Raw genomic sequence first — 14,068 nt, 5'->3', positions numbered from 1 at the left:
TATATATATATATATATATATATATATATATATATACATATATATAGGCCTATATATATAATTCAATTCAATTCACTTTATTGCTTCATAAGCCATCGAGGGCTGCTATCCGCTTAAACTATACATATATAGGCTTACCCATAAATACATTGAAAAGAAAAACATATAAAATAAAGCACATGCAACTACTGCAAGTGTTGAAAAATAAGTACCCCGTGAATCGACACAATATTTCGACCTTGGTAAAGACCTAAGGGATAGGTCGAAATATTGGTTTTCTCCAATAACCCTCATGAAACAGTCTGTAGTGCAATAAAATGTTGAGTCATTAATATTTTATATGTGCATTAGATAAGATTTGAATTTTAAAATACAGTATCATGATGTGAATCCTTTTTATTGCATACTATTATGTTCTCATTGTAAAACAACATCGTTGTTCTTGCTCACCAATAAATGCAGTACAAATGGTTCCAAACATTTAACACTTAAACACAGTTATAATACAAAATACAGTGTAAGAATTTACTGCTTGCTAAAGTTACAAAATGTATCTGACACATTTTATGAACAAGATAATTGACAAGAATACAAATCATTACATGTTACAATGCCAAACAAGACAAAAAGCAACACAATTCTGCCAACAATTCATACTGTAAGGCTTACTACAGAGCTAGCTTAAACGCACAAAGCAAATCAAAACACATAATATAGCATTTGCCTATATTTCGGCTAGTAACCATATTCACTCCAATATACACAGCCTTTGAATAAGAACAATACATTATTTGCGATGCTGCCACCTGTGTAATTGCTTAATTTCAATATAATAATAATAATTGTTGCATACACAATTGTTGCAACTATAAACATGCCGAGGCACAATTAGACAAAGTGTAAACTAGAGATAACCGGTAAAAATATTGCTGGAATGTGGCAATCATCTTTTAGATATGAAGGGTTGTCAGCTCTGCTTTTCAAAAATGCTGATTTTCGCGGGTTTGTTTTCAATATCTGTTTCAATATCTGTGTGTATATGGAGGCAACGTGTAGCTTACGTTTTGGCATGTCATCTATAGAGGGCTTCATGCACGGAGTCTGTAAGAAAGTGAATAACAGAATTAATATGTATTTTTTTATTGAAAATAATATTCAAAAGAATAATAAAGGCATACAAAAAATCCATAACATCAAAAGTAATATTATAATACAAGATAAGAAGGTGCCATCTGTCAAATTTGTCATCAAACCTACCTGTATTACATCTTTAGGAAAAGTGAAAATTGTAGGTATAGCAGTGGGCTTGAGGCGAACTTTTTGTTGAGATTTCTCGAAGCAGTCCTTGGTGAAATGCCTTGAACAGATTAGTGATCTTGCTTTAGGCATCCATTTGCCCATCTTCATATTCACTACCCATATCCACAACCTGTTAGCATCACTATGCGGAAAGCTAGAAGAAATGGAAAATATTAATAATTTTCATAATGTAAAGAAATATACTCATAAATCTATCTAAGCACAGTGGCGGAACGACGAGTCAAGTGGCCCGGGGTGAGAAAGTGTTAAGGGCCCTAATACACTTGTAATCAATTAGGAGGGTCACGAAAGGAAGTAGCAGACGAGCCCCTCTTCACAGTAGAATATCTTCAATACCGTAGTATTTTATGTTACTTTATTTTGATTTGTATTCTATGAGAGGCTGCACTTTCTTTATTATTTCGAACTAGACTTATTCAAATATCAGTTTTTTGTGGAGCTCTGCTCTGTGACACTCATTGGGTCGGAAAATTACATTGTACAAAAAAAAAGTGTTGTACACACATTGTATGACATTCGTGAGTTTAAAAAAACCAGGAAGTATATTGTTTAAATTTGCTTTTTGGGTGTCTGCTACTGGACCAAGGCTCTGATAGAAGCTCGAGAGCCCAACGGCGTCACGCCACTGCACAGGTCCATGGAATCGCAGAAACTGAATTTAGCATTAAGATCAAATAAAAAAACGGACGAAGTATCATTTTTGTGGTGATTTAGTAAAATGATAGGGTTATAGACCAACTTAACAGGAAATTTATTATTTTTATACCTATGTTAATTTACGAAAAAAATTCTCATTCTGATTTTAATTAATTTACTGAAACCAATAACTTTCTAGAACACACAAAGTAGGCCTATAGGCTAATTTGAATTGTTATTGAATTTAATGTTTACTTTTATATTTCATCACATACCTTTAAGTACCAATATGTTCATATTGAAAGATGGGAAAGTTTGAAGTAAAGTTCACTGTAAATTGTATTAATTAACATTTTTTTTTTATATTTGTCTATGTTTTTGTAATGTGTCACTTTTTATACCTGTGATTGTTTTACTGAACATTGACCTAGGTTTTTATGTAAATGTATTCCTATATTTCTTAGTCTTACAGTATTATGACTTGCTGATTAGTTCAGCACTATAACCTCTACTCTTATCAAAACCATGAAAATGCACACAACACAGTAACTATATCAATACTAAAGTCAAAAAGTACTTACCGATGAAACGTTACTCCTTTCTCCTTTGCAACGTGCTCATTGTGGTACTTGCAACCATGTGCCGAACACAACAACGGCATTTGGCTTCACAGCTTTAAAAGAAACCTCTAATATCCAACTTTTATTAGTAGCAAGTATTTCGGTTTATAACAATACAGTGTTGTTTCCTACTAATATCAACCGACGATGTCAGAGAAGACTAGAGCACGCTCTTTCGTTGCTGCTCACGGCCCGTTGAGAAACAACCACTATCCGGGCCTAGCATGCTGGTAAAATCTGATTCCCTATTGTTTACGGAAGTAAACTGCAAAATTAAAACCAACCAACAGATCACTCTGTATCTCGGTAATGGGGACCGATATTAATTCTACTTGATTAATGCAGACCCATAGTAGACTTATGTAGCATATGTGAGCAAGTTGTACAGTATAGTAAGTTCGCGTCGCCTTTGGCTGTGGTGTTGATTGATGTTACGGTTCAATAGTTTAGGCCTATGGTACATTAATTTAACCAGGGAGTCGTAATAATAGGCCTAATATTGTGACCTAGCTCAGTTATAGATCTGTAGTCGTATTGGTAAAAGTACGATAGGATAGTAGACCCACTTTGCAACGTTCGTAAAATATAAAACATCAGGGTATATTTATAATGGTGGTGTGCAAAATAATAATAATGATGATAATGATAGTAATAATAATATTAATAGTAATAATAATAATAATAATAATAATAATAAATTAAAAAAAAAAATAATAAAAATAGTAAATGATGATGATGATGGTGATAACAATAAATATTTATGCTATTAGACAACCATGGCTATATTAGCATTAAGGTATACATTAACATTTTGTGACATGATTACAATGTTGTCGTTGGTGTATATTCGAGCAATAATGATTTACGTGTACGACGAGTCAACGATTAGATATATATCACTGCTCTTTTAAAATTCTCATCACCCTGATTTCGCCAATCGACGTAGATAGACCGAATTCCATCTATATTGAGCGTACATGGTGCTGCAATATTTAATGCAATTAATCCCCCTTTCAAAATATATCCATACTCAACTGAGTTCGCTTGACAGGTGCTTATGTGTTGTCCAATTCTAGGTGCTGTTAAGAAGAAATGGAAACTGATCGTTGCAGTCCCCAATTTGTGCATTATTCATTACTGTACAAATAGACCACAGTCGTATTTAAAGCTTCGTCTGTTGTATCACTTATTAAACAACTGAAAACTGCCTCATGAAAAATGGTCTAACCACAAACATACATACGTTACATCCATTCATTCGTCTTTTTATACGATTCCTATACACGGTTTGTTGTGTAAAATCCTGAAACTCTAAATAAATTTATCTTTTACAACCACCCGGGCTAGATCCACCCCTGTTCAGTTAGGCCTATTAATTTTTACTTAAAAAGTCCATAACGTTGACCAGTTTTCGAGGTTTACAAGGAACGATGCGTCTGTTAAATAGTAAGGGAAATATTTCTCGTTTCAATTTATAACTGAAAAACTAACTTTAATAGTTCTATTCAAGTTAGCATTCCAAATGTTGAATTTTATTTCAAGTAAAAAGTACGGTAGTTTCTCTATACAGAGTGTACCATTAATGTCGATTATTGGCTTACAGTGGATGCGCTTGTCATGACATCAATTTGATTTGAACATAGCAGGTTAGTGAAATTATTATTGCCTGTACAGTATTATTATTTTATAGGATTTATATAACGCACATATCCAGTTCATGCGCTTTTCCCCCTGGTCATTGGATACAGAATCAAACATAACAACCTCCTCCGCTGGCTGGAGAGGCTGGTTATGCGTATGTCACTGAACTACTAATTTCATTCCCAATCATTCACCTCCTACAGGACCTATTCAGGCCCGTAGCCCGGTTCTTCCAATGGTGGGGGAGGTGGGTTGGGCGTGCGGTCCACAATGGAAGCCCCGGTGGGGTCGACGAAACCCCAAAGAAAGAGGATTTTTGTGCTTTATGGGTCTAAATAATGCTATAAAAGCAGAATGGCAAAAATGCCAAACTAGTCACTCGTCGCAAATCGTTACAGAGAAAATGGCCAAAACATGCTGGAATGACAAATTTTTAAAAATCTATTTTATTGCACTAAACTAAACTTTATATATCTATACATCATTCTATGCTGTTATTTTCCCCATTTTCAATGTTAAAACAACAATTTTTAAGGATTTAAAGATAGTTTCTGCATGAGAAATGCCTGAAATCATAAACTTTGAAGGCTGATTTCTCATATTGTTCTTTAAACAGCTGTGTGATTAGACGCTTGTAACTTCATAAGGAAATGTCCGATTTGAATGATTTTTTTACCATTTTAGACCTACAGCTATTGTTTTACTCTCTAACACTGTATTAATAACTCAAAATCGATTTTTGCGACGAGTGACTGGTTTGGCTTGTCTTTGCCACAGATATGTTTGAAAATGTCTGTGTCTGGGTGGGTCTGCAGTGCATTAGTTGGGTTGGAGGACTTATTTGGGAAATTTAAAGAGGGGGGAGGCTTTCGCCAGAAAAGAGGGGGGTTTGCTAGAAAAGGAGCATTCTCCCGAACCATTAAAAAAAAACCCTGGATACGGGCCTGCAGAGGCAAAATGCGGACAAAGTGCCTTGCCCAATGACACAATCAGTGGGACGAGCATCGGTCTCGAACCCCCGATCTTCCGATTAAAAACCCAACGCCTTACACCCCGCTGCACCACGCGCTTGTATTGTAAGGTGGTGTTGGTTCAGCTTTACACTATTGTTTTGTGAGTTTTATTTGGTTTTATGTGGTTAGTATGGATTGATTTCCTGATATATTTTCACTTTATGACTTGAGACGATGTTTATTGTGGAAGTCGCTATACGAGACCGTTACCGTAAACATTACCGGTATTCAAACTGAAAAAAGTACAGCTTCGAACGCTTACAAAAGATTCCAACCGACTTAAGTCAGTTGTATGAGTGGATATTCTGGGGTTGTTTCTTTGTCAATATCATATGGATCTGTGGCCTAGAGGTAGGACACTCGTTTTCATGAACGAGTTGTGCTTTAAGAGACATTTTTGCCATACTGAAAAGGAACATTTTGTTGAAGAGTTATGGTTGATACGATTCACATCATAATATATAATACATAAATACCTGGCCTATAATATAATATTATATACATTCAAACATATATATATATATATATATATAACATTATAATTGAGGCATATTATAGGCCAATAATTTGTTTTTATATTTACATTAAATTTAAATTGATAGTATCCATTTTATTTCAATGCTTATGTGACACCAAGATTACTTTCATCCACTAAAAACAAATCGTCGATTATCGGATCATTGGAAGAAAGTATGCCATATCAAGTTATTTCCAAAAAAAGTGTTCGTGCTATAGGCCTATGTTTCAATGCGACCACTTTCATGTACCATGTAGGCCTAATATACTTTACTCATATTATTAGAGTTCCTACCATATTTCGTATCATCATTGCTAAAAAAAGTGATTACACACGCGTCTGCTTCTGGTTATTGGTAAAGCGGACTCCTAAAGACTCCAAAGGTGTGGAGTAACAAGAAGGCAGGGGAGGATCCAGAATTTTTCAAACAAGGGGACTGATATGCATTGAAATGTTTAAAATTTAGTGTCAAAACGTGGGGGGGGGGCACGTTCCCCCTACTGGATCCGCCGCTGGGAAGGGTAGAACTAGGGTCGAATGATAGGTCTACTACCGCAGTTTGAGACGCGCAGCCTCGGTATGAGCCGGCGTGTCGTACGGCCCCAGGCTCCTGTGCATAGGAAATATCTGTGATCAAAAGCTGATTTGTATTCAAACATGATAAAAATCCGCCAACCTGTATTTTGCCACATTTTACTCGGTGCAGGCTTTGGCTTTATTAAAGCATCCCCGGATACCTTATAATATATCCGTAGAATGGTTTGTGTTCAGTATGACTTTAAAGCAAATTACGGAATACTAATATAATAAAGCAATTCGTCACATAGGCCTACCTGGCATGGCTTTTGATCCGAGATTTCGTGTTGTCTGTGGCTTGCTTTAACAGTTTGCTAATGGTAGAAGCCACTGGTTTGGTCTGGTAAAGAGCTGTGGTGTGGACCTTGTTCAAAGTCCAAACTGGAATATCGATGATTAATCGCTTTCAGAGAAACGTCCGCAAAAACACAAACTGACTAATGATGGTATTATTATAGTCTGCGCGAGGACGCGGTATAATAATAGTCCTACAATGCGTGTGTGAATTAGTGCAGCAGATAATAATAACTATCGTATCAAGGTCACAAACCCGGGCTTGCCCTTTAAAGTAATTTTTGAAAAGGACTTCAAACCGAAATATAATGCTTTTGTTGACTGAAAGACAGAAAACTAAAGTCTATGAATAGTGTTGGAAAGAAAACCCGTCGCGCATCAGCGACTCGATACGATGAACATCCGCCATCGCAACAATAAAATATGATTACCGTCGTATAAGTTTACTTTTGATGTATAGTACAGTATTTTACATTAGTGTCGATTTTTTGTTTTAACTTACGGCAATTTCTTCTGTTACTTAACTATTGAAGACCCCAGAATCGGGATGCATTCTAGTTCGAATTTAGTTAATCAATTTCATTTTTTTGTAGGGGGAAAATAGCTTGCCAGCTCACATATTCTGTAGTGGCTTAGACCTAGATGATGCCCAATTTACCTAATTAATAGATTTCTGGGCAGGAAATTTGAAAATATAATATCTTACAAATTGAAGAAAATTACAATTCCAATGGATTACCGGTACCAACTCAGATTAACTAAAATATAAAATATTAAACATGAATAAATAAGACCAGCCAATTTGTTACCTGTTTACAACTCAACTTAATTATTCATATGGTCTTATTTTCGTGAAACCCGTCAGTATAAAAATACAGAAAAACTCGATACAGTTCTTCTTTAAAAGTTGGATCTTCACTACTTTTAGATATTTGTGCTACTCCGGAGAAAATGCTAAAATCGGACAGCAGAACCACTAATTTTTCCTGGTTCCACAATTGATGGCAAGAGAATGTTGAATACTTTCAAATATTATCACAGGGTCTTTATTTTAAGTGTTCACACTGTTTGGTGTATTACATTTGAACGTCTAAAGACCCTTGGTAACTGTCTGCGAGTACCGGGAAATGCCTCAGTCTCAGCATTGACTATGGTGGGGCTGAGGTGTTGACACTCCAGGTATTCGCCCCACCGCCATTTTGTTTCCACAATAAGTACTATTTCTGGCCATTCACATTTAGCCTCAGTGTACAATGCAGCTGTGGTTCGAGCGGTTCGATGGCCTATGTTGCGTCGTAAAGGCGATTGAGTTTGTGAAACGAAACTCATCCCATGATTCCACATAGAGTTGGCACTGCGGGATTACGAAAGGGCCAAACGGCGCCGCTGCAACCTACAGCCATAGTATTGGCGCTGGTTCGAACGCCGACGGCACGCTCGCCTATGGTTTTGGTGGAACAAGTCTTCTCGAATATTGACTATAAACCGTAGGCCCAGTGTACATAAATTGGCACAATATGTGCACTTTAAAGAACACAGTGCATCTTTCGAGACGAGTAGAGGTTTACTCATGGTGTAGTGGTCATTCAGCCCCTGTTGTGGACAGACGAAAGTAGTGGTACAGGTTTACCGAGTAGCTCAGACATGAAGACACCCTTAAAGGATATAAACAAGTTGCTGTTAGCGCTAGTCCACACGAGCGCTTTGAGACAGTTTCGGTATAAAACGCTATGAATTCTAAATTATAATTACAACCCTTCCAATTCAATATGCTTCGGAAACTTGGGCAACATACCAACGCAACTTAAAAGTTTCACCAACGCTGTCTTCCAAAAATCCTACAAATCGGTTGGGAAGACAGAATAGCAAATCTTAATGTTCAATGAAGGAAACATAACAAGGATTGACGCATTGATATTAAAAGCCAGTCACGTTGGTGTGGTCATATTTTCGCATGGATAAAAATCGCCTACCGAAGCAAAATTTACTCTGAGTTAAAGGAAGGCAAGCGAAAACAAGGCGGACAAAGGAAAGGGTTCAAAGACAACCTAAAAGCTAACTTGAAGAAATGGAACATCGATGTAAAAGAAACTGGGAAGCCAATACTTTGGCGTACCACAATCCGAGAAGGCATGACAGCCTTTGAAAACAACAGGTGTGCAGAAATTAAAAGGAGAAAGGAACGAAAAGCAAGACAGTTACGATCAAATCTTCTACTGGAAATTCTACCTGCCCTAAATTCCAATTTGGTGTTGAAATAAAAATTCTTAATTAAGAAATTACTGAAAAGTGTGCCGGTATGTGTACTCTCAGTCGGTTGTGTCTGCAGTGTACCGTCGTTTTTTGTTTTTTTTTTTCTTCTAGAACATATAAGAAACAATTGCGACAGGAATCTTGTATACCGCGTGATTAAAGATTCACATTATTTAATAGATTTCTGTTGTGTTTTTTTGTCTAAAATGTACTATGGTTTACATAGTTGCAAGAGTACTTTTGTTGGTCTTTCTTGGCATTAATAATGTAGTGTCTGCGCTAACTGTATGCATTCAAGCCACCATATGTAATCCAGTATCACACGGTTACAAAGACTAGTACCGGTATAGATCAGCCCGACAGCTCAACAAAATAATTGTTTTTAATGGACGAAATAGGCGCAAGTCTCATGGGATACGTGGGAGGGGGACTTCAGCAGAATAGGACCTATATAATGTTTGTTCCTGCAAGCGCATGACTGTAAACTCCTGCTATGTGAAGTTAGACAATGCATAGCACGTTAAATACGATTGCCATTGACATCGCTGATACCTTTATCATGGAACTAATAATTCCATGCCTTTACTTAAGACTTTTAATCTTTGTAATTATTAATGTGATTTTATGCTCTTTCGTTTGAGTAGAGCTGTTTTCCCCCATTGGATGATTTCTCTGCTACAATACAAATTTATTACAATTTTTTGTAGGGTGGTTTCATTTAGCTTACAGTTAATTATATTTATTTTCAACAAGGAAATTTAAATTACGTCGCGGGAGACCCGAAGAGTAGAGCTTACCCTTGTTTAATGGTGTACTGATTTTTTAAAGTAATACTACGTTGTGTGACAGATGTTGATAACGCTGTGGCGAAGTTGATGCTTATAATTATGCTGATGCTAATGTTAATACTTGTGCTAATGCAAATGTAAATGTTAATGCTGATGGTAATGTTATTGTTAGTAATAATTTTATTGCTTATGTGAATGCAATCCTGACGCTAATGTTCAATGCTAATGTGTTCTGATTATATTATTGTTTATTATAGCAATATCAATATCACTACCACAGTTATCAATTTTAATATTTATATTAATAAAATATTATAAAGGCCTATGTCAACGATCTTATTACAGTGATAATGGAAATAGAAATTAATTGAGTGTTTGATTACTTTATTCGTTATAAAACAACATCATTTAACATAGGCATATACTGTGACTGAAATAAATTCGAAATTTACAATAATAAAATTACATTAATAGAAATTTACATTTATAGATTAAAGCATGGTGTTGCTTAAATAATGCAGATAACATTTAAAGTCGTTAAAATCACTTATTAGAAAATAGACTTACGTTAGGCATGTTGTGCATATGAAACGACATTAGTTTAATTGAAAAAATATATGTATAAACTATTTTAGCATTTTTAAAGAAATAATAAAAAAGATAATTATGATAGTTATTAATGATAATAATGACAATGAGATGATGACTCGGTAGTCAGGCGAGTATCCAGTGGGGTGGTTATGGTTCGGGAGGACCCCCCTTTCTAGCAAACCCCCTCTTTTATGGCGAACCCCCCCCCCCTCTTCAAATTTCCCAAATAAGTCCTCACGCCCAGAAACACCCCCCTCACCCACTTGGAAGGACGTACCTGGCTACGGGCCTGATAGTGATGATAATAATGATGGTGGTGGTGATGATGATGATCATAATTGCAATGGTGTTAATGATATTGTATGTAACAGTTATGTAATATAATAAATATTGCAAAATGCATTAACAAATATAAATCTTAAACACATTTTACAGATAAAATAGTGAATATCACTTACTAATTTAAGGTTTGACATCACAAATATTGTAATGAAATGACCTTATTATTCATTATTACATAAATCCTTTATATAAAGGTACCAGGTTTTGTTTTTCATTTCACCGAGAAGTAATATACCATTATATAATAATTGTATCATAACTGATGTCGTACATGGAATGGGCCCAAAGCCAAATACGAAAAAAGATTGTCGAATTGTGTTTCAGGACCTTCAGTAAGAGTGAATCATAAAAGTCAATTTCTGTGTTTCGCTTTAATTAAAGCGTCACCAAGAACAAGGCCTATGATACAATTATTATATAATTCCCCATTGACGATTTACTTTATGCAAAATTTTAATCTATTCGTACTAATCAGTGTACATCCTAATGGTGTTGTTATATAACAATACATTATCAAACTCGTTTTAAATAAATACAGTAATCATTCTATTCGTACTAAAAAATCAGTGCACATCTTAATGGTGCTATACATTATCAAATTCGTTTTTTAATAAATAATCTGTAAATTACCTTAATAAATATCATTTAAAGTACTGTCTTATCTCAAGGAATTAATCAATATTTAAATAGAACTATATAACAATAAATAACTTGTAATGAATGAGAAGCAGATTGCAAGGCGTTCTAGAATGCTAGAGGTAGAATACCTGTGCGCGTAAAATGTGTTGTGATGGCTCGAACAGGCCCACAATACACTGGATCGTGAATATGCGTCATGCATGCGCAGTGAATCTATCTGCACATTACTGAACCGTGCAGGCTTTTTAACTAGGCCTATGTGACAACCTTAAAACGTGGTGTATCATTTTACCGATGTACTGAGAATATTCTTGCAGAATACTTAAGGTAACTTTACTTATAATTACTGTATCGTTTACCGGAGTAAAATGCACCGTAGAGGGCGCTGTTGATCCCGTATTCAAGGCGTTAAGAGCACTCCGCTGTGGAACATAAATAAGTAATGAGACGTATTTAAGAACCAATCAACAACCAACCACTTAATAGTTAGTTATCTGTACATTGTGTATCATAATCTCCGAAGGAAGGGATTTCTATTCGGATAGATTTTAACAAAATAAGAAAGTTAACATTGGTTCTGTCCTTTAGTTTCAGTTTTCGTATTGCAAACGTCAGTGATGTGGGATATATTTTGTGGTTTTATTAAACATTGTATATTGGCTATAATCCACTATAGTTATTTCCTATTGTTATGTCATAAGAAAATAGTTGATTTGGCACTAACTCGCATTTATGAAAGAATTAAGTTTGAGGCCAGACTTACCACATTGTATGATCCAGAAATACACTGATCGTTAAGTGTTTTTATGAGTGTAAAATTGGCAGTGAAATCGCCAGGAGCTGAGGCCATGTGTCTACTTTCTCTGCGCTGTACAATGCGCATAGCAACTTTATAAGTTTTAAGATTTTTGATATGAGTGGTCATCAGAAACGAGTCCTATTGAGTAGAAATGAACACATGCATTAGACATCAATTAATTTCTACACTGACTGTTTTAAAAATATCTACTAACATTACGGTATTAAATAATACCTGGTGCGTTCAACAAACAACGTTTTAATTGCTATGTGGTCTACATCTTATACCAGCAACTCTTTCTTTGGTAGCTGTTCCATTGTAAGAGAAATCTTGGAATATGACAGCTGATAATTTATTCTCGTTGTTATTGTTATTGCTGCTGTATTTTTTTAGGATATTGGCCCTTGATGGCGTTTGTAGCACTGAATGAAATTGAAACTGAAATTGTTGTTAACTATTATTAAAACTATTTGTTACTTTTGTTATCAATATTATTATTTTTATTATTATGTATTACCGGTATTGAATAATAATGTTACTGTTATTGTTATTGATGTTATTGTTGTTGATATAATTATTTGTTTGGCCTATTATAATTAATGTTACTTGATATGTTATTGTTATTAATGTAAGTATTAGTTACATCTATTTGTTATTATTAATATTAAGATTTTGATGGTTATTTTTATGCCGTCGGTATCTGTCGCTCACATGGCCTATAGTTGATACCTGTGTGATAAGACAGAGCACAATGGGTTTAATAAATCTAAAATAGGTCTAGGCTTACTTACGTTCAACGCAGTGAAGTTTATAGTTGAGATAGTAGGTATACCTCTTACAGTTGTATTAACTTGTGCTGTACTCGAACCAAATCTGTCTATTTTCTTTAGAGAGCAAAGAATAGCGAAGGTTAAATCGCTTTCTATCTAAAACACAGCTAAATTCAACTTAAAAAATAAATTAACTAGGCCTATGTATTATGCTAATATGGGGTCATTAATAATTACGGTATATTGGTAGCCTATAGGGAGACTCGATGTCTGATTTAAAATTTTGGGGTCCGACTTTAGGCCTATCCACCATATCTTTCCACCATGGAGGTTGAATAACATTTTTAGCACCTGGATGGCGGGACATAGTTGCTGGCATCCTGTAGAGCCGCTACCCCTCCCCCTCAAAAGACAGCCACGAGATTTAAAGTTAGCATGGGTATAGAGTCTATCCAACTTAGCCTCATGGTTGGGGCTGATGTGGAAACCCCTATCATAACCCCATGTAGGTGTAGATACGGAATTTAAAGTTAGTAAAAGTGGACTAGATACCATACGAAAAATGGTTGAAGAAATGGCTCCTCTCCTGGGAAAAAGCACATGTATACTTGAATGTCCTTCACTTTAGGGGTTTAAATTTTAATTGCAACTGGCAAATTGGGGCCAGCTTGACTCGTATATACACCTTTGTGTGGTGATGAAAATTTGGCGGAATCCAAACACCAACATTATATCTGTCTCTTATACACATCTAGATGTGTATAAGAGACAGACTTAAGGTAACTTTACAGAATCTGTCTCTTATACACATCTAGATGTGTATAAGAGACAGATATATATAAGAATATATATTAAGATATATTAAAATATATATTAAGTAGTAGGATTTAGGGAAAAAAAAGTAATTCGGCCAAAGCCGAAGTGGTTCCGACGGCCTGGTACATTATTTCTAGGCCCAAGTCCGCCAATTTATTCTACCCTATAAAAGTATAAAACAAAATTGCCCAACTTACATATTGTGACATTGTAGAGTTCACCACATTGAACAGCGTTTCAAGATTATCTTTTAAGAAACCACATTCTTGGCTAAGAGTGGAATTTACCATAGTCGGCATTGCGATGCAGTGAATGACTGCTAAAAGTGTTAAAGCTGATGGATGAAAAAAGAAATGAAATGATGATAGAAAGATCTGTTATGTATTTCAACATCCCCTTTTTTGTTAGGTCTACTATTTATTAAAGAAAGAGCCTAATGCATAAAATTGTAAT

At 35.3% G+C, this 14,068-nt stretch overlaps 1 protein-coding gene across 2 annotated transcripts in view; it reads right to left on the bottom strand.

Annotated features, from left to right (window-relative positions):
• LOC117120299 overlaps positions 1-6,910 on the bottom strand; it is a 13,548-nt gene extending 6,638 nt beyond the window's left edge. Inside the window, exons 1-4 of one of the 2 annotated variants that reach the window (XM_033265315.1) lie at positions 6,581-6,910; positions 2,538-2,841; positions 1,258-1,453; positions 1,062-1,101 (exon numbers count right to left, since the gene is read on the bottom strand). In XM_033265315.1, the coding sequence (XP_033121206.1) occupies positions 1,062-1,101; positions 1,258-1,453; positions 2,538-2,617 (316 nt within the window). In that variant the 5' untranslated portion in view covers positions 2,618-2,841; positions 6,581-6,910. The remainder of the gene's footprint in view (positions 1-1,061; positions 1,102-1,257; positions 1,454-2,537; positions 2,842-6,580) is intronic. The other variant, XM_033265316.1, reaches the window with a different exon arrangement.
• Positions 6,911-14,068: the final 7,158 nt, after the last annotated feature.

The sequence above is a fragment of the Anneissia japonica genome, unplaced genomic scaffold (genome assembly GCF_011630105.1).
Source record: "Anneissia japonica isolate Jap-2015-1 unplaced genomic scaffold, ASM1163010v1 scaffold288069_len450862_cov184, whole genome shotgun sequence".
Taxonomy (NCBI): Eukaryota; Metazoa; Echinodermata; class Crinoidea; order Comatulida; family Comatulidae; genus Anneissia; species Anneissia japonica.
The sequence above is the reverse complement of the archived record's forward strand: the minus strand, read 5'-3'. Positions and strand labels throughout refer to the sequence as shown.